Source organism: Chanodichthys erythropterus, chromosome 5, assembly GCF_024489055.1.
Source record: "Chanodichthys erythropterus isolate Z2021 chromosome 5, ASM2448905v1, whole genome shotgun sequence".
NCBI classification, from domain to species: domain Eukaryota; kingdom Metazoa; phylum Chordata; class Actinopteri; order Cypriniformes; family Xenocyprididae; genus Chanodichthys; species Chanodichthys erythropterus.
This window is the reverse complement of record NC_090225.1, coordinates 533,384-556,772: the sequence shown is the minus strand read 5'-3', so window position 1 is coordinate 556,772 and position 23,389 is coordinate 533,384. Positions and strand designations below refer to the sequence as shown.

Sequence of the window (23,389 nt, the reverse complement as noted above, 5' to 3'; positions counted from 1 at the left end):
AAAATTGGAGATGGTCTTCATTAGTGCTGGGTGGTTTGACAAAAAAAATCGTATGTGTTTTTTTTTTTTTTTTTTAAGATTCTGGCGGTTTCACGGTATGTCACGTTTTTTTTTTTTTTTTTTTTTTTTTTGCACTGTGCTCCGAATCTTCCTGAAGCAGTGTTTTGAAATCGGCCATCACTAAATAAGTCGTCATTCTGTTTTTTTTTTTTTTTGTTTTTTGTTGTTTTTTTTGCCGCACCAAAAATATTCTGGTGGCTTTATAATATTAATATTGAACCACTGTACTCACATGACCTGATTTAAATGTTTTTAGTACATTAATGGATCTTGAGAGAGGAAATGTCATTGCTCAGGCCTCACGGAGTCATCGGATTTCATCAAAAAATATCTTAATTTGTGTCCTGAAGATGAACGAAGGTCTTACGGGTGTGGAACGGCACGAGGGTGAGTAATTAATGACAGAATTTTAATTTTGGGGTGAACTAACTTTAATTAAACCTTAATAAAATGACCTGATTGAAACATCAATACCAAAAAAAAAAAAAAAAAAACAGCAACTTCGGAATGACCGAATGAGATGTTGAGGCTCATGCACCATCTCGAGGAGAAATGGAAACATGAGTGAAGCACACAAAAAGAATCTCAGTTAAACATACTGTGGTAAAAATTAAATTGATACTGGTAAGCAAAACCAAACGACAAAGAATGCTGTTTTCCTAAATAGGCTACCATCGCGATTAAAAACGTGACACTGATTTCATACAACAGTTCAGTTAACAAGTGGTTAATATCAAGCCACTTACATTTTAGAAGGAACATTGACTCTTCTTGTTCTATAAATAGTTTCAAAAAATGTATACATTCGTCATACTTTAAAGTGATAAAGTGAGTGAAGACATTAAAAATGTTACAGAATATTTCTATTTAATGCTTTAATAAAGTTTGATAAATACATGTAGTAATTTCAAATAAATGCTGTTCATTGAACTTTCTATTTTTCAAAGAAAACTAACAAATATCACCATTTCCACAAAAATATGAAGCAGCACAGCTGTTTTCAACATTGATAATAATCATAAATGTTTACTGAGCATCAAATCAAATTGTAATGTTTTCTGAAGGATCATGTGACACTGAAGACTAAAGTAATGATGCTAAAAATGATCACAGGAATAAATTACATTTTATAAAATATTTTTTTATAAAATATAGAAAACTTTTTATTTGTAAGAATATTTCACAATGTTGCTGTTTGTACTGTATTTTTGATCAAATAAATGTGGCCCTGGTGAGCAGAAGAGACAAATGTTTGATTTTAAAATCAGTAATTGTTTCCAAATTTTTCGCAGGTACATTAATAACAATTCTATTAATACATTTAATATTATATTAATAATTATCATGATTATTAAATGCTGCTTTTTAATTTTACAGAATAATATGCATTATTACAATATATGACATCTTTTAATGTGATAAATATATATTACTTTAATTACCGGGGCGTGGCTTGGGTGCAGGGTCAGACTTTCCGGCTTTTTTTTTATCTCTAGCTGATCACATGCCTGATATATTGTGTGCGTTTCCATCGCAGGTTTGGTCTTAAATTTCATGTAAAGTGGTATTAAAAAGGTCTTAAAAAGTCTTAAATTGAACTACCCTGAAGGAACAGTGGTGAACCGGAGACAGGGTCATGGACTGGCCCGTGTGGTCCAATCTAACAGAAGTTAGTGCTGCTCCAGAAGTTAATGCTGGTTCTGATAGAAAGGTGTCAGAATACACAGTGCATCAGTTTGTTGCGTATGGAGCTGCATGCTGACCCCTGTCCACCGCCGAAAGAGCCAACAGTGGACACGTGAGCATCAGAACTGGACCACAGAGCAATGGAAGAAGGTAGCCTGATCTGATGAATCGTGTTTTCTGATTAATCACGTCTGGGGAACACATGGCACCAGGATGCACAATGGGAAGAAGGCAAGCCGGCGGAGGCAGTGTGATGCTTTGGGCAATGTTCTGCTGGGATCCTGCCATCCATGTGGATGTTACTTTGACACGTACCACCTACCTATTGCTGAGACCATGTACACCCTTTCATGGAAACAGTATTCCCTGGTGGCTGTGGCTCTTTCAGCAGGATAATGCTCCTGACGCAAAGCAGAAATGGTTCAGGAATGGTTTGAGGAGCACAACAATGAGTTTGAGGTGTTGACTTGACCTCCAAATTCCCCAGATCTCAATCCAATCAAGCGTCTGTGGGATGTGCTGAACAAACAAGTCCAATCCATGGGGGCTCCACCTCACAACTTACAGGACTTACAGGATCTGCTGCTAACATCTTGGTGCAGATACCACAGCACACCTTCAGGGGTCTAGAGGAGTCCATGCCTCCACGGGTCAGGGCTGTTTTGGCAAAACATTATTAGGAAGCCTGATCAGTGTACAACTCTTATGTACATTTTCAAGTCAAGTCACCCTCATTCGTTACCAGAAACTCTTGAGTTGTAGAAGGCAGAAGTAGTTCAGCAGTAGTGCTCGGGTTGTATCAGGTAGAATTGCCACTGCCTCTTTAACAGCAGCCCACTCGTTTCCTGTTCAGTTTCCTTCTGCGGTAAACACGAATCACATGCTCATAAAAAATCTATTCCATTTCCTTTACACATTTGTGTTATTTAATTTTTTCCAGTAACACGGTTGACAGTGGAGTGACAGACTGGTCCAAGTCAGAGGTAATAAAAGTGTGTTTGTGTGTTATGGTGAAAAATGTAAGGTATTTATCCACAATCTAGCTCAGGAAGTTATGGCTGTATTGTTTTATATTTGTATTGTTATAGTAGATTTACACCAAAAGTCCTTAAACCTCTACTGAACCTGACAAACCCGGCAAACAACACTGCGTTTATAAAGTGTGATTTCAACTCTTGTCAAGCTCTTGTGTGAGAGTGCTTTGAGAAGCAGCAGGGTGTATTTACAGTAGGGCAAATGTGTTTATGAATTGTACATTTGTGTAGTGTTTTTCTTAGGATGGTGCAGATATACAGCCTAGTAAATACAGTTTTTTTTTTTTATATATATATATATATATACACACATACACACACACACACACACACAGGTGCTGTTCATATAATTAGAATATCATCAAAAAGTTGATTTATTTTACTAATTCCATTCAAAAAGTGAAACTTGTATATTATATTCATTCATTACACACAGACTGATATATTTCAAATGTTTATTTCTTTTAATTTTGATGATTATAACTGACAACTAAGGAAAATCCCAAATTTAGTATCTCAGAAAATTAGCATATTGTGAAAAGGTTCAATATTGAAGACACCTGGTGCCACACTCTAATCAGCTAATTAACTCAAAACACCTGCAAAGGCCTTTAAATGGTCTCTCAGTCTAGTTCTGTAGGCTACACAATCATGGGGAAGACTGCTGACTTGACAGTTGTCCAAAAGACGACCATTGACACCTTGCACAAGGAGGGCAAGACACAAAAGGTCATTGCTAAAGAGGCTGGCTGTTCACAGAGCTCTGTGTCCAAGCACATTAATAGAGAGGCAAAGGGAAGGAAAAGATGTGGTAGAAAAAAGTGTACAAGCAATAGGGATAACCGCACCCTGGAAAGGATTGTGAAACAAAACCCATTCAAAAATGTGGGGGAGATTCAAAAAGAGTGGACTGCAGCTGGAGTCAGAGCTTCAAGAACCACCACGCACAGACGTATGCAAGACATGGGTTTCAGATGTCGCATTCCTTGTGTCAAGCCACTCTTGAACAACAGACAGCGTCAGAAGCGGCTAAAGACTGCTGAGTGGTCCAAAGTTATGTTCTCTGATAAAAGTAAATTTTGCATTTCCTTTGGAAATCAGGGTCCCAGAGTCTGGAGGAAGAGAGGAGAGGCACACAATCCATGTTGCTTGAGGTCCAGTGTAAAGTTTCCACAGTCAGTGATGGTTTGGGGTGCCATGTCATCTGCTGGTGTTGGTCCACTGTGTTTTCTGAGGTCGAAGGTCAATGCAGCCGTATACCAGGAAGTTTTAGAGCACTTCATGCTTCCTGCTGCTGACCAACTTTATGGAGATGCAGATTTCATTTTCCAACTGGACTTGGCACCTGCACACAGTGCCAAAGCTACCAGTTCCTGGTTTAAGGACCATGGTATCCCTGTTCTTAATTGGCCAGCAAACTCGCCTGACCTTAACCTCATAGAAAATATATGGGGTATTGTGAAGAGGAAGATGCGATATGCCAGACCCAACAATGCAGAAGAGCTGAAGGCCACTATCAGAGCAACCTGGGCTCTCATAACACCTGAGCAGTGCCACAGACTGATCGACTCCATGCCACGCCGCATTGCTGCAGTAATTCAGGCAAAAGGAGCTCAACTAAGTATTGAGTGCTGTACATGCTCATACTTTCATGTTCATACTGTTCAGTTGGCCAAGATTTCTAAAAATCCTTTGTATTAGTCTTAAGTAATATTCTAATTTTCTGAGATACTGAATTTGGGATTTTCCTTAGTTGTCAGTTATAATCATCAAAATCAAAAGAAATAAACATTTGAAATATATCAGTCTGTGTGTAATGAATGAATATAATATACAAGTTTCACTTTTTGAATGGAATTAGTGAAATAAATCAACTTTTTGATGATATTCTAATTATATGACCAGCACCTGTAGAGCTATATCTGTATATATAGTGAACTTAAGAAACATCCAGAAGCAGGAAATAGTGGTTTATTCTTTTTACTTTCATTTTCATTGCAGTACCTTTCTGATTTCAGAAGATTGTGAACTCCTGTTTTACTACAGTGAATCTTCCACTGGGTTTGAAAACACCAACATGGCAGAATCTGTCCTTGATCATGAGAATCCTTTAAACTGCCCGATGTGTCCAAATCTGTTTAAGGATCCAGTGACGACTACTTGTGGTCACAGTTTCTGTATGAACTGTATTAATAAATTCTGGGACGAGGAAGCTGATCAGGAAGCTAATCGAGGTGTTTATAGCTGCCCAAAATGCCTGACAGCATTCAACAAAAGACCAGCTCTCTGCAAAACCAAGGTACTCGCTGATATGTTAGAGGGAATGAAGCAGGAAGCTCCAGCTGGACCTGGAGATGTGACGTGTGATGTTTGCACAGGAAGAAAACTGAAAGCCATCAGGTCTTGTTTGGTTTGTATGGCTTCTTACTGCCAAACTCACCTCCGTCCTCATTATGAGTCTGAAGCTTTTAAAAAGCACAAGCTGGTTGAAGCTTCTCCAAATCTCCAGCAGCAGATCTGCCCTCAACATCATAAAGCTCTGGAGGTTTACTGCCATGATGACCGGAAGTGTGTTTGTGTGGTTTGTATGGTGAATGAACACAGCGGACATAGAATGGTCTCGGCTGCAGATGAAATGGCAAAAAAACAAGTAAGACATCAAGGAACACATCTAATTTTACCTGTAAGATAAGTAATTGAGATATTAAAGGGGTCATGAACTGCGTTGTTTTATTGTTATTGAATGTTTCCTGTGGTTCACTTATAATGTTAGTATGCTTTTAAAGATGGGGTAAGTAGTTTTTAAAAAAACACTGTTTGGAAGTGAGTCGGGCTGACACCAACAACAAACGTCTAACCAATCAGTGCAGTTGAGGAAACAAAACGAGCAAGAGGGAGATTTGAAAAAAAGGGGAAAAAAACTACAGAAAGTGAAATGAGACGATACAAAAGAATATCACTGGAATGAAGGTTTGTGACTGGGCAAGCACTTTAGGACCCGTGTCAATATTAGATATGTTAATGTCATTGGTAGTGCATTCGCCTCGCCTGCCAGCAGCCAGGGTTCGAAACCGGCTCGGAGCAGGGTGGTTAGGATTGGAGAGTGAGTTTTGGAGGCGGAGCAATGAACAGAGGGGTGGGTTTGATTGGGTTGATTTCAAGTGTCAACAATGTCCAACAGCATTATTGAAAAACAACTTACTCCTTTAACATTAAAAATTTTCATAATTTAGAAATAAGTCATTTCTCCTACCCTTTTTTTATTCTCTGATTTGAACACTGTTTTAGGGGTGTGTCTGCTGTGAGACTTCACTGTAAACGCCCACTGCTGTGATTGGCTGACATATTTGCATATGAAATAGCTAAGTTTACTCTCTTGAAAAGCAATTGTAAAGGGAGCGTTCTTTGATCGCTTCTATACATAATTTAATCATCGTTTAAATAACAGATTATATTCATTCTACTAAGAGAAACAACGTGAAGTTGGGCGTTTACCAAAGAATCCACAGTGAAATGTACTGAATACAAATAAATAAAGCTCAACTTAGACATTGTTGAAAATAAATGACCATATTCCTGCATTAGGATCCTCTGGCTGGTGTTATTTTTGATTTTTCAGTTCATGACCCTTTTAAAGAATATCTTGTTTGTAAGAATAAGTAGCTCATGGTAACAAATTAGTAACAATAGATGAAGTAAGCTGACAAATGCAAGTATTTTGAATCCATTCGACTGTTGATTTTATTGCTGTTTTAAGTTGAAAATCAGGATTTTTATTGATTGAGAATTCATTCACAGGGGGAACTGAAAATAAAAAATATGGATTTCATTCAGAAAACCAATGACTTGAAGGAGGAGGTTCAGCAGTTTAAGGAAGCTGTGATCTCTTATAAAGTAAGTGTGATTAACAGATATATATATATATATATATATATATATATATATAGATATATATATATATATATATATATATATAAGGGTTTGTTATTGCTTATTGCTGATAACAAATAAATAATTAACAACAAACGTGCGCAAGTTGAATAAAAAGTAGGGGCCTTGTGCCACACGCTGCTTCTGAGTTTGAGTCCCGGCTCGTGGTCCTGTTCCTCTCTATATCTGTGCTATCAAAATAAAGTTGAAAAAGTTAATGGGATAGTATTTGGAGATGTGTTTGCGTCAATATTGAATAAAATAAATCCTTGATCACTTGACTGAAACAAACAGCAACGTTTCCATATTCATGAAGCCACTGTGTTTTCACTGTATGACCCATATAACCTTAACAAAAAAGATCAATAAATACTGTAACAAATTTATTGTTCTTAATTAATTGATACATTAACCCCTGAGCGTCAGTTAAAAAAGTTACACAAAACTTTTCTCATTTTAAAGGAATCCTTTGGTAGATTAATTGTAAATGTTATAAAGTGGAAAAAGTTATAGAGGATTAAGTTTATTAAAATTATTTATCAATATTTTTTATATAAAATATATTTTATGAATCACATTGAACTCTAAATCTGCTAGAAAATCAAAGCCATAAATCTAAACAACTTGTGTTCCAAATTTGAGGTTAATATCTCAAAAAATGGAACGAGGGTTACATACGTAACCAAGACGTTCCCTTTCAGTAGTGACCGGTGAATTGGGATCCCAAATAAAGCGCCACAGTTACGAAAACCCTTCCAGTGCCCAGTGCAAGCTCCAGCCACCCGTTGCACCAACTGGGACGGTGAAGGGGGTGAGCTTACGCCGAGAGAGTCTACTGCCATTACCGAAATACCCACTAAGTAAACTAGACTACACTGGGGTTGCAAACCCGTAGGGGACGCTGCGGAGGCCACAACCTACCCAGTAGGGGAGGAATTTATGTGGAGAATACACATATGGACTGGCCCGGAGGGGCAGTACGCATATGAAGTCCCTGGGACGGCTCCACCTGGGAAGGGGAAGACACGTCTGACAGGTGACAACAGAGCTGGCTCTGCTAAGGGAAAGACAATTACACGTATGGGACTGCTCATATGGAACATATGGAACCCAGCCAACAGACAACGTCAGTGACGGATGTTGGCCTGGCATCAGACACTGGCATCAGTGGGCTCTGAACCGAACGGGCAAGGCTCGCCCTGGGATTCGTACGCCAGGGCGATGGCATCCACTATCCAGTGGGCCATCCTCTGCTTGGAGACAGCCTTTCTCTTCTGCTGGCCTCCGTAACAGACGAAGAGCTGATCTGAGGTCCTGAAGCTTCGCGTTCTGTCTACGTACACACGCAGAGCGCGGACGGGACAGAGTGAAGCTAGGGCTGGGTCTGCCTCCTCCGAGGGCAGCGCTTGCAGGTTCACTACCTGATCTCTGAAGGGAGTAGTAGGAACCTTGGGCACATATCCGGGCCGGGGTCTCAGGATGACGTGAGAGTCACCGGGCCCAAATTCTAGGCACGATTCGTCGACCAAAAATGCGTGCAGATCCCCTACCCTCTTAAGTGAAGACAATGCAACCAGGAGGACGGTCTTAAGAGACAGTATTTTTAACTTGACTGATTGCAAAGGTTCGAAGGGATGACCCCGGAGAGATGTAAGAACCAGGGTCAGATCCCAAGGAGGGGCTGTCGTGAGGAGCATCAGGTCCAAGTGGGCCAGTATGGAGCCACTAACAAGACCTGCTCCTCGTCCTCCCTGACCTTGCACAGGAGCTGTACGAGAAGGCTCACTGGGGGAAATGTATATTTGCTTAGGCCCTGGGGCCAGCTGTGTGCCAGGGCATCCGTGCCGAGCGTGCCACCGATCAGAGAATAAAACCACTGGCAATGGGCAGTTTCTGGGGAGGCAAATAGGACTACCTGGGCCTCGCCGAAGTGCTGCCAGATCAGCTGGACCGCCTGGGGATGGAGCCGCCACTCGCCCGCAAGTGGAGGCTGCTGTGAGAGCTTGTCGGCTGCACGGTTGAGCACACCTGGGACATGAATGGCACGAAGCGACCTCAGACGCTTCTGACTCCATAGCAAGAGATGGCGGGCGAGTTGTGATTTGCGACGGAAACGTAGGCCGCCCTCATGGTTGATGTACGCAATGGCCGCAGAGCTGTCTGAGCGGACCAGTATGTGCTTGTCTGACAGCAGCTCCTTGAAGCGGCCCAGAGCAAGACGTACTGTTAGCAACTCCAGGCAATAGATATGCCAATGCAGTTGAGGCCCCGTCCAATGACCCGACACTGCATGCCCGTTGTACGTGGCCCCCCATCCGGTGGCAGAGGCATCTGTCCCTATTTGCTTTATAGGTCAAACCTAAGAAAATGGCACCATCTGAAAAAAAAAAAAAAAGTAAAAATTGTAATTTTGAATCCTAGCCAGCAGAATGAAAGCCAATTAACAAAGACTGCATCATTTTATAGTTAAATGGCCCTGTGATTAAAACTTGCAGTTTCAATAGGGACATTTTTGTCCTTATGGTCCTGAGAGGAACTATTTGTGTTACCAGTCTAAAATCGATTTATTAAAGGAAATGAGGGTGAAATAATAAAATTCCAATAAATATACACACTTGTGCCAAAATGTATGCAGTTGGCATTAACACAAGCAAAATGATTTAAAAAAAAAAAAAAAAAAAAAAGACAAATGTCCATAAGGACACACAAGGGTAGCTAATGTTAACTAATGGGACTCAATCGTAAAGTGCTATCAGTTTTTACAAATGTTTCAGCTAGATAATGTTTCCTGGTCCAGTGTGTCAGAAGTTGTGTTTTGTGTGTGTGTGTGTGTGTTTTGTGTGTGTGTGTGTGTGTGTGTGTGTGTGTGTGTGTGTGTGTGTGTGTGTGTGTGTGTGTGTGTGTGTGTGTGACAGCGCTCTGCACAGGCAGCAGTGGAGCACAGCGACAACATCTTCAGTGAGATCATCTGCTCCATTCAGAAGAGACAAGCTGAGGTGAGAGAGAACATCAGAGCTCAGGAGAACAAGGAGGTACGAGATGCAGAGAATCACATAAAAACACTGGAGAAGGAGATCTGTTTACTACAGAAGGAGAACCGTAAACTGGAGCAGCTTTTAGAGACAGAGGATCATGTTTATTTCTTCCAGGTGTCAAAAACTTCTAGAGGATAGCTTACTTGTTCATAAATGCTGCACTGTTGATTCTGTTATACTCTTCATTATTATTATTACAAACCCGATTCCAATAAAGTTGGGACACTGTACAAATTGTGAATAAAACAGAATGCAATGATGTGGAAGTTTCAAATTTCAATATTTTATTCAGAATGCAACATAGATGACATCAAATGTTTAAACTGAGAAAATGTATAATTTTAAGGGAAAAATAAGTTGATTTTAAATTTCATGGCATCAACACATCTCAAAAAAGTTGGGACAAGGCCATGTTTTCCACTGTGTGGCATCCCCTCTTCTTTTTATAACAGTCTGCAAACGTCTGGGGACTGAGGAGACAAGTTGCTCAAGTTTAGGAATAGGAATGTTGTCCCATTCTTGTCTAATACAGGTTTCTAGTTGCTCAACTGTCTTAGGTCTTCTTTGTCGCATCTTCCTCTTTATGATGCACCAAATGTTTTCTATGGGTGAAAGATCTGGCTGCAGGCTGGCCATTTCAGTACCCGGATCCTTCTTCTACGCAGCCATGATGTTGTAATTGATGCAGTATGTGGTCTGGCATTGTCATGTTGGAAAATGCAAGGTCTTCCCTGAAAGAGACGACGTCTGGATGGGAGCATATGTTGTTCTAGAACTTGGATATACCTTTCAGCATTGATGGTGCCTTTCCAGATGTGTAAGCTGCCCATGCCACATGCACTCATGCAACCCCATACCATCAGAGATGCAGGCTTCTGAACTGAGCGCTGATAACAACTTGGGTTGTCCTTGTCCTCTTTAGCCCGGATGACATAGCGTCCCAGTTTTCCAAAAAGAACTTCAAATGTTGATTCGTCTGACCACAGAACAGTTTTCCACTTTGCTAAAGTCCATTTTAATTGAGCCTTGGCCCAGAGAAAACGCCTGCGCTTCTGGATCATGTTTAGATATGAGAATAGAGTTTTAGCCGGCAACGGCGAATGGCACGGTGGATTGTGTTCACCGACAATGTTTTCTAGAAGTATTCCTGAGCCCATGTCGTGATTTCCATTACAGTAGCATTCCTGTATGTGATGCAGTGCCGTCTAAGGGCCCGAAGATCACGGGCATCCAGTATGGTTTTCCGGCCTTGATCCTTACGCACAGAGATTGTTCCAGATTCTCTGAATCTTTGGATGATATTATGCACTGTAGATGATGATAACTTCAAACTCTTTGCAATTTTTCTCTGAGAAACTATTGCTCCACTATTTTTGGCTGCAGCATTGGGGGAATTGGTGATCGTCTGCCCATCCTGACTTCTGAGAGACACTGCCACTCTGAGAGGCTCTTTTTATACCCAATCATGATTCCAATTGACCTAATAAGTTGCAAATCGGTCCTCCAGCTGTTCCTTATATGTACATTTAACTTTTCCGGCCTCTTATTGCTACCTGTCCCAACTTTTTTGGAATGTGTAGCTCTCATGAAATCCAAAATGAGCCAATATTTGGCATGACATTTCAAAATGTCTCACTTTCAACATTTGATATGTTATCTATATTCTATTGTGAATAAAATATAAGTTTATGAGATTTGTAAATTATTGCATTCCTTTTTTTTTTGTCCCAAATTCTTTGGAATCTGGTTTGTATTATTACTACTTATTTATTTATTTTTTTTGTTTGTTTTGTTTTTTTTGTTTTGTTTTTTTTTGCTTAAATTGCAGAATAACTCTCTCTCTCTTGGAATTTTACAATACAATTCATCCAGAGATGTTAATAACCTGACATTTGAGAGAGCAAAACAATCTCTCTCTGCGATGAAAAGCCAGCTGGATGAAGTCTGTGAGGAGCACATGGGCAGAATATTAAGCAAACGTGTAATAAAAATAACCCATGCGAAAAGTAAGTACATTTTCTAATTAAAAATGGATCATTTAAAAGGGGCTATATGTAGAAATCATAAACTCATGTTATTAGTTATTACTGCTTGTGCTCATGTAACGTACAAGAGACTGAACGTGATTCATACTTCTTTTTTAATTCTTCATTTCATGTGTCACAGAACGGAAGAGAGAACCAGAGATGGATTCAGTTGAATCTGTGGTGGAACAGCTTTCGTAAGTTTTGAAAATAGAAATAAAACCTTGTTTCTAATAATGTGTTTTGTTTGAAATGTTTATTAAATAAATGAAGCCCAAAATAAATGACCAAGTACAGATCCCAAACGTTTGAACGGTAGTGATTGTGCACATTTAGCAACTGTCAAATAAATTTTCATGTAAGATTGCTCCTTAAAATGTGTACTTTGATTGCAGGGACAATGATGATGACTCCGAAGGCTCCACAGACATTGAAGACTCCACAGACACGATTCACATCGAGAGCAGTTTCCCTGACAGCCTTGAAAGCATCTAGACATCATCATCATAATATTCCTAGATCACAATAAGGCACCAACATTGGAGATGGTCTGCATCTATAGGACCTTTATTGGCTGTTTTTTGTAATTGGTAATATGGCTTTAAAAACTGTGATTTGTAAGCAACCGTACCTTTTCCCAGTCAGTCACCGTTGCACACACAGTTCCATAAGCTACAGAGAAAGATGCCTTTATTTGTGTTGTGAAAAAGTTTCCAGAACATTCAAATTGGACAATGAATTGTATGGAGGAGCCACAGAAAATATTGTCAAATTCCAGCACTAGGTGGTGCTATAACAGAAATGTTCTCATAATTCTGCAACCATTTTATGATGGAAGTTGAGGACCATCATTCCATTTCTTTGTCAAAAGATATTGGTCCAAAGATCATCTGTACAAACCAACAAAAATCAAATGCTCCAATTTCAATTACGTCATGTATTATATTTTGTGTTGACTTCAAATTTAGTGATAGTCAGCCATGAGGTGGCGCTACAATAAGGGAATGTATAGACCTATTATGGGGTGTTCACACCAGACGCGACTTGCGCAAATAAATCGAGCGTAGTTGGGCACTTGAACATTTTGAGTTTACTCGCTTTATTCGCGCGTAAAATTCACTTCACAACAGACGCAAACTCTTCCACTTCTTTCTGCACACTTCCTCTGAATAAACACATCAACTCGTCAGTGGGAAAGTAGTTGTAAAAGATGGAGAATAAGCTCAATTTACCGGCTTTAGCTAGCTTGTAGTCTCAATATGTATATAAATTGAGTAAAGAGCGTTTTTTACAACTTACAAGATTGTCTGACCTCCTCACTCACTTTCTTCCGAGCAAGATCCTTTTTATTCCTGTTTCTATAAAACGAATCTGTATCAGGTTTCCACATACAGTGACGATGATTTTTTTCCTCCATTGTTGTTTCGGATTTCTGCCTCCGCTCGCTACATCGTAATCACGTCACTACTAGAACAAGCTCCTGATTGGTTAACGCTGTGCGAATATTCGCCAAAGTTCATATTTTTTTTACTTCGCACGAATCGCACATTACGTGTGTCAAACACCTGAATCGTGTCATCCGCGCCGCAGGATGTCTATCGTGTCTTTGCATTGACTTAACATGTAAATCACTCGCGCTTAACGCTTCATTCGCGTCTGGTGTGAACGCAGCATTAGGCTTGTTCAGACCGATCGGCGCATGACATCACAGTACCGCGAGAGCGGCTGGAGAGCAGACGACTCTTTTGAATCGCTCTCGCGGTACTGTGATGTCATACATGATCGGTCTGCGCAGCACCGATGCAGCTTTTTTTCGTCTCGAACAAGCCTATTTTGTGTTTGCAAACAGCGATGATGGGGATTTTTTTGTGGGTGGAGCCTACCGGATGGCAGAAAGTGACAGTTCTGCAGTAGTTCAAGTTTATATCCCACTTACTTTTTCCCCCTCGAATTGTGATATAAACTCACAATAAGATAATAAACGCAAATGCAAGACAAAAAGTCTGAATTGTGAAATATGTTATAGGCTATGTTTAAAAGTTATCAATTTAAAATGTCATAGGTTTAAATATTATGTCATGCAGTAAATGCTATGTGTGTATGTCCCCTATGAACTGCATATGTGAATATTACTTCTGCCTTGGGAAAAATTATATATTTTAATACTATTTAGTGTTTTTTTCCTTTCTTTTTTTCTTGCATATATGCAAATTGACTTCAAATCGTGTTCAATAATACCATTCAAAAGTTAAAAACCCATTAAAAAGCAGTAACTGGCCTGACCCAGCAGGAGGAGCCGGTCTGTCTCTGAAGGCTAGTGAAGGTGGCTTGGTAAGATTACAAAATGCTTTGGACTTCATTTTACTGCTGTATTTAGAGCTAATAAAATACAATTCAAGAACAAGGCACTATATTCCCATTATTATATGAAGCGAGACGTTAACACTTTTAGATACTTTCATCCAACAGGATCTTAAATGGCACAGAAACTTCCTCTTAATTCCCAGGACAATCATTGCTCATTTATTTTAACACTCATTACAGAGAAAACGCCACATGTATTTAGTGTTACATCTGCAGAAAGCATCAGGTGTAGAAAAGACTGCTTCGAGCAATTGCTAAAGAGAAGAAATCCTGCTGGAAAGAGCCATGGAGAGAAAAAGCACCAATCTTGATCAAAACACTTGTAAGAAAAGCTTGTAAATAATATGCTACACTCTTAACGATGTTGATTCTGAGCAGTGGTGGATTGAAGCATGGGCAACATGCAGCTTACTCATATAATCACTTATGTTATGCTATGTTGCTTGCTATGCTATTACACATTGACAATGGGCAACAATATTCCTTCCAACTAGCTTACATAACCAGACAGTAATGTGATTTCGTAACATAATGTAACTTTAAAAAAAAAAAAAAAAAAAAACCTAATATCACTTCCTTTATTAATATTTGTAGGGTTTTTGGGAATTTGTGAAATTTTTATTATTTATTTGTCTCAATTTGTAATAATTTAAATATATACATTTATATAAATAGCAACATTTTATGTAAAATCTACTTTTTAAAAAAAGATCCACATTTCTCTGTTTCATTCATGGCGATAGACATGAAAAACGAGTGGACGATTGCTGCCATCTACTGGAAAACAAACACTTTTAAAATTAAAATAACATTAATTTTTAACTAGCAACAGACCAATAGCAAACCACAACCATCCAATCAATTCCCCATAGACAAAATTAAGTCCAATATATATATATATATATATATATATATATATATATATATATATATATATATATATATATATATATATTCTTATTTAAGAAGCCATTTCACTTGGATATACATCACAATAAGGTAGAAAAAAATATTGCAACTTCTGTTTCATGCCGACTTTAAAAAAAAAAATAGGCCTACAATGATTTTTTTGTTTTGTTTTTCAAACTAAAACTCATTGGCCCCTACACATTAACTGTGATTGAACACATTTTTATTGATAGCATGCTTTACAGTTTTCATCTCTTCTATACCTTTTCACATATGTTAAATATTTGTGCTGTTTACACAACTATTCATTGTAAATAGAAATTAGTGTCCAAATCAGTATGTTGAAATGAGTATTCCAGATGGTCTACGTTAGAATCCGAAGTACAGATCCATGCACACTCTAATCATTGCCCACAACCCAGAATTGGACGAAGATTCGATTAGAACTACAAACACTAATAAAAGTGTTAAAAACTACAAACATGGTGGATGTGTTATACTGACGGTTATGTAAAAGGGTTTGAGTGATTACACTCAACAAAAAGATACTTATTCAATGTTAGCCACATTATCTGCTACAGCATTGTGAACTTTTATAAAGATGCATTTGGTCTAGAGCTGCATGATTGATCGTAAAAGATTGATTTAAACACACACACGATATTACTTTATTAATAACAATGGGTCTCCCATATTAAATATTTGACTGAATCATACCAGAACATTTAAATCTGTGTTTGTGCTGCTGCACTGATCCAGTGAGAGTAGTTCTGAATCAGCTATTTATGTTACAAATATTTAAATTAGCACAGAAGAGCTGAGATAAAAGCTTAACGTATAAACATTGCTGTCAATATTGATCAAAATAGAGCAAACCACCTTTTGAAACGAATTTGGCGCTTCAAATAATGGCTGTATCAATTACATCTTACCCCACTAGGTGGCGACATCTTTTTTATTTGTCATTAAATCATTCAAAAGATTTGTTTAAAAACACTGATTCATCCACAAGTATTTATTGAGTCATTGAATTAATTCAGAACAATTTAATTCAAATCAATTAAACATTTTTTTCCCCAGTAATTAGAGTCCAGAAATTAATATTTTGCCATTAAATTACATGTTATTTTGTTTAGTTGTACATTCAGAATCGTGGGAGTATTGCTTGCAGAGCTCTCTAATTTGTTCATTAACTTTTAAATGCATAATTATGCAAACATGTTAGGTGAGTCTCCACATGAGAGAAAGGCCCACAACTGGCAGATCAATGTGGTGCAACCATAGACTGTAAAAAAAGATGGACGACGCGACGTCGCTTCCTTCCATTGTAATGAACTGAAGCCAAAATGGCCGACCGAATGGGCGCTGACCAGTGCCCAAGGAAGTCGACCGGAAGTTGAAGTCGGCCGGGTGCCGCCATCTTGTAGCAGAACTTCACTTGCGTTAGCATCCCCATTGACTCCCATTCATTTTGGCGTCACTTTGACAGTGAATAACTTTACATCTGAGGTGTTTAAAGACTCCATTTGTCCATTATTTATTTCCAAAGATACACGACAATGTATAAAGGGCTCCATTATCTTCTATGTTACATTATGGCCCCGTAGAAACAGTTTTTGTAAAAATAAGCTAACGATTGCGTCATAACCACTCGACTCTCTGTCGCACATTAGAGAAATTACCGTACAGACAGAAGGAGAAGCTCGCAGGCAATCGGGGAGATTATCTTAATATGGCGTACTGGCGTTACATTTTAAAATACTATACAAAATAATTAATCAGAATACTTACTCCTGCTCACTCACGTCAAAGAACTCCCCGCTCAAGCTCGCCGTCTCTGCAAGATTAACGATGGCAGTTTGCACGCACAGCTACTAGAAGATTTACAGCTGTTAGACAGGTTGCTGACGTCATCAAGCTTAGTGTGAGTCTGCGCGTCAGAAAGGGAAGTGCTAAAAATCGCTAAAAATGGGCTTCACTTGACTCAATTGAGTTCCAATGGGGTCGCTGTGTCCATTTCTTTTACTGTCTATGGCGCTGACATGTTACGCAATACGTAAGTTTGGAGCCTGGGCATGCGCAGAAGGAACCGTCAGTGGAGCCGGAGGCGGAGTCGCGATATCAAACTTCCGCCCAGACGACTGCGTCATCATTCATGTATTTTAAATAGACTATAAAAATTATATACAATTTAAAATTCTACCTATAAAATAATAGGCTATTCTATTTCTAGAGCAATAATACTTTTAAAACAGCAAATTCAGTAGATAAAATCAATATAATATGCCACTAGAAACAACTCTAAATCGTCAGAAACGGTCCTGCCATTTTAAATCAAGTTCAACTAACGTTACAGGAGATCGATTGCTGTAATTAGAGTAAGCTATCATTAGTTTTGTCCTGCTAATTATTATTTTATACCCATAAAAATAATAAGTAACTGCCAGATAACGATCACCTGCTTTTTCCCGACATTGTTAACATTAGGTGTGTTATCTTAACTAATAACATTTAATAATTAGCTTATAACACCCATATTTAATGTTACAGAAAAAGGTTCAGTGATCCGTCAGATCCTGTAGGTCAGTTAGTACAGTTTACTGCTGAACAACTCATTTTGTTGGTGTTAAATAACAAAGAAATCGAAAATTAACAGTTAGTTAATACATCTTCAATCTCCCCTCGAAGCTCCGACAGTCCTCAGACAAGCTGAGCTGTCAATCAACTTCGAATCATGACGACACGCCCCGTTTTTATAGCATCAAATTGCTAGCTAAAATCTAAATCATCACAAAAACGAACAATTGAATATATATCAGTGTGATAACAACTACCTTAAATGACCAAAACCATTTTTCATAAAGTTTTATTTGAAGCAGAATTTATTTTTAAGTTTTCACTGAAGTCTCATTCGACTGCATTGAGAGGGCGGGGTTTATGACCTGTACTGCATCCAGCCTCCAGGGGGCGATCAAAGAGCCCGTGGCTTCACTTTTCAGAACGTATGAGACACACCCGGGTGCAACTGCATATGGTGTTCGGGTTGTGACAGGTAGAATCGGGCACTGCCCCTTTAAGAGCAGCGCGTTCTTCCTTTACCTGTTCACGTGGACGCGCTCAGTTTTATTTCTGTTGACAGTGGAGTGACTGAAACTGGTCCAAGACAGAGGTAGGCTAATAAAAGTGTGTGTTTGTGTGTATATGTGAAAGCTCCTCAGCTAGTTGTTATGGCTGTAATGTTTGAATTGTTGTGTAACAGATGAAATGAAAATGAAACAAAATGAAAAAAGACATGAAGAAAACATTGTTTATAAGAAAGTGTCTCAGATTGTGTAGTCAAGCTCTTGTGTGAGAGAGTTTCGAGAACTGAGCAGCATGTAGGCATGTGCTTCTGAATCTGAAATTGATTTCTATTGTGCCTTTTAGGATGATATAGTGACATTTTCTGAAACCTCCAGAAGCAGGAAATAGTGATTCATTATTTTATTTTCATTCCCATTCTGATTTTATAATATTTTAAGCCCTTTTTTTCCTACAGTGAATCTTCCAATGAGTTTTAAATCACCAAAATGGCAGAATCTGTCTTTGATCCTGAAGGTCCTTTAAACTGCCCGATCTGTCTGAATCTGCTTCAGGATCCAGTGACGACTTCTTGTGGTCACAGTTTCTGCATGGACTGTATTAATAAATTATGGGATCGGGAAGCTAATCGAGGTGTTTACAGCTGCCCAACATGCAGGATGAGATTCAACAAAAGACCAGCTCTCAGCAGAACCAAGGTACTAGCTGATATTTTGGAGGGAATGAAGCAGGAAGCTCCAGCTGGACCTGGAGATGTGACGTGTGATGTTTGCACAGGAAGAAAACTGAAAGCCATCAGGTCTTGTTTGGTTTGTATGGCTTCTTACTGCCAAACTCACCTCCGTCCTCATTATGAGTCTGAAGCTTTTAAAAAGCACAAGCTGGTTGAAGCTTCTCCAAATCTCCAGCAGCAGATCTGCCCTCAACATCATAAAGCTCTGGAGGTGTACTGCCATGATGACCGGAAGTGTGTTTGTGTGGTTTGTATGGTGAATGAACACAGCGGACATAGAATGGTCTCGGCTGCAGATGCGATGGCACAAATACAGGTACAGTAAGATATGTATGTATGTAAGTGCAAAAACAAGATGATTCATGTACAAATAAACTGACTGCATAAAGAACAGGATTCTTATTGATTGTGAATTCATCCTCAGGAGGAACTGAAAATAAAACAGAGGGATTTCTTACAGCTGATAAATGACAGAGATGGGGTGGTTCAGCAGTCTGAGGAAAAATTGGACCTTTTTAAGGTACGCCCTTTTAACCTGGACACTGCTGTGATGCAGGAATACTTTCAAAAATGTATGCATACTCCACAGTTCTGTTCTTATCGTGGGATCAGGCTGGATATTAGTGTGTGTGTGTGTGTGTGTGTGTGTGTGTGTGTGTGTGTGTGTGTGTGTGTGTGTGTGTGTGTGTGTGTGTGACAGCGCTCTGCACAGGCAGCAGTGGAGCACAGCGACAACATCTTCAGTGAGATCATCTGCTCCATTCAGAAGAGACAAGCTGAGGTGAGAGAGAACATCAGAGCTCAGGAGAACAAGGAGGTACGAGATGCAGAGAATCACATACAGACACTGGAGAAGGAGATCTGTGAACTACAGGAGGAGAACGGTAAACTGGAGCAGCTTTTAGAGACAGAGGATCACATTTATTTCTTCCAGGTGGCAAAAACATCTAGAGGATGGCTTACTTGTTCATGAAATGCTGCACTGTTTTTTTTTCTTATTATTGTTTTTTTTCTTATGATTGCAGAATTACTCTTTCTCTTCTGGATCTGTACAATACAATTCATCCAGAGATGTTAATAACCTGACATTTGAGAGAGCAGAGCAGTGTCTCTCAGAGCTGAAAAACCATCTGGATGAAGTCTGTGAGGAGCACATGGGCAGAATATTAAACAAAGGTGAAATAACATTTTCAAGTTTTAGTTCAGTCTTCATACGTTTATTGAAAGAAATATCACATTATGTAAGTGAATAATGTGTGTCTGTCTTTGTAGTTGCTGATGTCCGGATATTCAAAGAAACCGAACGGTTCCAGAGCAGTAAGTACATTTCTCTATAGGGAAAATGTACAATTAAAAATGGATCATTTAAAGGGGTTCAGAAACCCACGTTATTAGTTATTGATTATTGCTCGTGCTCACACTCGTACGAGAGACTGAACATGATTCAATTCCCTGATATACTCACAGCAAAGTTCGTTTTTCATTTCATGCATCCTAGAAGCATAAACGCCACACCCATTTGATCTTCCCGGAAAAACATTCTGAGTTCTTGCACATGAAGATCCTTTAATATGATTATATTTTAGGCCATTTATTCTCTTATTATTCTCAGTTTGGCAAAAGGTTTCAATAACCACTAAGAAAATCAAACATTACTTGTTTGTTTACTTACATTTTGAGCTCTTTCCATGTTTCTTTTTTTTAAATGAAGTTCACCAGTCTGAGATGGAAGCAGGGATGGAAGTGCAGATTTGGTAAGTGTATTTATTGATTTAAAAAAAAAAAAAAAAAAATAGAAAATTGAGTTTTGATTGAAATGACAGTGATTGTTTATTAAAGCTGCAGTCCGTAACTTATCCAAAATCAATTTTTGAGCAAGTACATAACCAGCCAGTGTTCAAAACTATCTCCTTTAGCTCGATTCACAACGGTAAGCTTGTAAAAATAATGTTTTATAATAAAATCGATACTGGTGGGTTTCTGCAGGAAATTTGAGCTTGCAGCCGTTCGTCTTCTGTGTCGTTATGTCACGTCTGTAAACAGAAAGAACGAGTCCCAGCTAGTAGCTATATCATGGGAGGATGCTGTGATAGCCTATTCTCACAGCAGCTGAGATAATTAAACTTATAATTTATATAAATAAAGATCCAAATGACAGTCATCAGTGACAACTGGAGATTCACCAGTAGTCAAAAGCAAAAGACGTCAGACTGAGGAGTGGCTACAGAAATTGAAATCTACAGGTAACGCTAATACACACTAAATACACATAGTCACACTATGCTGATGTTAACAATTTGAAAACCAAGTATAACCATAATAATAATTTGCATGGTTTGGCATGATCCGAGCTGAGCGATCGTTAGATTTAATCACCATTGGCTATGTGATTTATTGTAACGCTTTTTTTCTCAGTTGGTCAGAACAAAAGTGGCAGACCTTGTTCAGATGACATTTTCCAGTGAAAAGTCTTATTTTTGTCATTCTTCAAGACTTCAGTCAGTGATTCTGAACTTCAGTATCCACACTGATGCAGTGACTGACAGTAAACATTAGATTCATCTGCGCTGAGGAGCCGTGCCGATACACAACCCACGTACAGATAACGGTTCCACATATGACTGCAATTGCAGGTTTCAAACAGAGATGGTGACAAAGAGGCAAAACTTACAGACTGCAGCTTTAAATAAATGAAGCCCAGAATAAATGACCAACTAAATGAAGCCTTGGTGAACACAATCTTCTTTCAAAAACAAAAATCTTACAGATCGGTAGTGATTGTGCACATTTGCTCTGTAGTTGATTTAGCAACTATCTGTTAATAATTTATGTAAGTTTGCTCTTTAAATGTGAACTTTGATTGCAGGGACATTGATGATGACTTCATATATGGATAGATGGAGACGTTTACCTTGACAACACTTGAAATCATCTGGACTTCATTCTTTTTCTTAGATTACAATAAAGCTGCAACATGCGTGATGGTCTGCTTCTATAGCAGCTCATACGGGTAGATTACAGTACATTAAATATTATAATTAGCAATATGGCTTTAAATACTATTACTCAGGTGGGATTTGTAAAACACCTGTACCTTTTTTAATCTGTTTATTTTCAGTCAGTCAGTTGCACAACAGTTCCTTAAGCTACAGAGAAAGACTTGCCTTTGATTGTGTTGTGAATAATTTTGGACAAGTCATTGCAACATAAAATATTTCCAAATTCCAGCACTAGGTGGTGCTATAACAGAAATGTTCTCCTAATTCTGTCACCATCTGGTGATGGGAGTTAAAGTTCAGCGTTCTGTTTCTTTGTCATAAATATGTTTACACAAAGATCATCTGTACAAATCAACGAAAAATTAAATGTTCCCATTCCAACTGATTATAATGATATGCATCATGTTTTTGTTTCTTTAAATGTAGTGCTAGTCAAGCATTAGGTGACGCTACAAAAAGGGAATGTACATTTTACCACGCGAGTTAAAATATAGATTAAAATACCGATTCTCGTAATGTTGTATAAGGCAAATCTGCAGGACTGAAGCTTAACTGATCGTCAATCACAACTCCAGAGTTCCTGTTCCACATATGGAGGCACAAAATTTGTTCCATGTTTTGTTGCTCATTTGCGTTATTTTAGCGTGGCTGACAGTGCAGTAATTGACGGTGATGAGCAAATAAACACTAGCAGGTTTGTAAGTATGTCTATCTCTATAAGTCACTAACTAGAGTTTAACGAACCTTACCAGACTAAAAACGCATTACGAGGTAATGTGGCCAGACGTGATAAAAGTGTGTAGAGGTGAAAAATAAAAGTTATTTTCCATACTCTAACTCAAGTTATAAGACTGTATTGAGTCTCACTGAGGAAGTTTGTTCCCGCCACGAAATGAAAAAGGTTTGCAGTTCTGACTTTTTTTTTTTCTAGCTGTTGCAAATTTATCTCTCACAACTCTGAGGGGAAAAAACAGAAATTCGACATTTTTTTTTTTTTACCTCAGAATTGTGAGATAATTGCGAGTTATACATTCTGAATTGAGACTCTTGAGAGAAATGCTATAAACTCGCAATTCTGAGGGGAAAAAGTGACATATAAAGTTCCAGTTGCCTTTTTCATGTCTTTTTTGAAGCGGATCAAGGAATTTATTCGATAACAGTGTTTCCATCATAGTTTATGCTTATGTTTTCATATGGCATAACATTATCCCACTTGTTATTTGAGCACGTTTTTTCATACATTAAAATCTCTCTCTGAACGTGTTTTGCAGGTCCTTTCGTGAATGTTTTGAGAATAGGCTATGTGTTTGATTTTTTTTTTACATTTATTTTTAGCCTTTAGTGTTTTTCAGGATGGTGTAGATACTAGGGCTGGGTATTGACACAATTTTCACAATTCGATTCAATTACTTTTATTAAATTAACTTATTTATATACAAACACTTAAATTACACTCAATGATGCTTTTATTATAAATAAAGTTTAGAATTACATTATCATATTTCTACTCCAATTCGTTTTTGTGAAATATAAA

The 23,389-nt window shown here is 38.4% G+C and overlaps 2 protein-coding genes across 5 annotated transcripts; both read left to right on the top strand.

Annotated features, from left to right (window-relative positions):
* The first annotated feature begins 2,699 nt into the window (after positions 1 to 2,699).
* LOC137019908 (E3 ubiquitin-protein ligase TRIM47-like) lies at positions 2,700 to 13,871 on the top strand. 2 transcript variants are annotated; one of them, XM_067385055.1, is made up of 7 exons: positions 2,700 to 2,729; positions 4,799 to 5,430; positions 6,579 to 6,674; positions 9,626 to 9,706; positions 11,574 to 11,751; positions 11,912 to 11,966; positions 12,165 to 13,871. In XM_067385055.1, exons 2-7 carry the CDS (start codon positions 4,858 to 4,860, stop codon positions 12,262 to 12,264), a joined length of 1,083 nt encoding a protein of 360 aa, XP_067241156.1. In that variant the 5' UTR covers positions 2,700 to 2,729; positions 4,799 to 4,857; the 3' UTR covers positions 12,265 to 13,871. The 2 variants fall into 2 exon arrangements, with proteins under 2 accessions (XP_067241156.1, XP_067241155.1); XM_067385054.1 differs by having other exon boundaries at positions 9,626 to 9,742.
* Positions 13,872 to 18,058: 4,187 nt separating this feature from the next.
* Positions 18,059 to 22,927, top strand: LOC137019907 (E3 ubiquitin/ISG15 ligase TRIM25-like). Of its 3 annotated transcripts, none has more exons than XM_067385052.1 (8): positions 18,059 to 18,211; positions 18,581 to 19,172; positions 19,281 to 19,376; positions 19,569 to 19,790; positions 19,882 to 20,032; positions 20,129 to 20,173; positions 20,568 to 20,610; positions 21,723 to 22,927. In XM_067385052.1, the coding sequence occupies exons 2-8, from the start codon at positions 18,612 to 18,614 to the stop codon at positions 21,751 to 21,753; spliced, it is 1,149 nt and encodes a 382-aa protein (XP_067241153.1). In that variant the 5' UTR covers positions 18,059 to 18,211; positions 18,581 to 18,611; the 3' UTR covers positions 21,754 to 22,927. The 3 variants fall into 3 exon arrangements, with proteins under 3 accessions (XP_067241153.1, XP_067241151.1, XP_067241152.1); XM_067385050.1 differs by having other exon boundaries at positions 19,557 to 19,790; XM_067385051.1 differs by having other exon boundaries at positions 18,059 to 18,225; positions 19,557 to 19,790.
* The last annotated feature ends 462 nt before the right edge of the window (positions 22,928 to 23,389 follow it).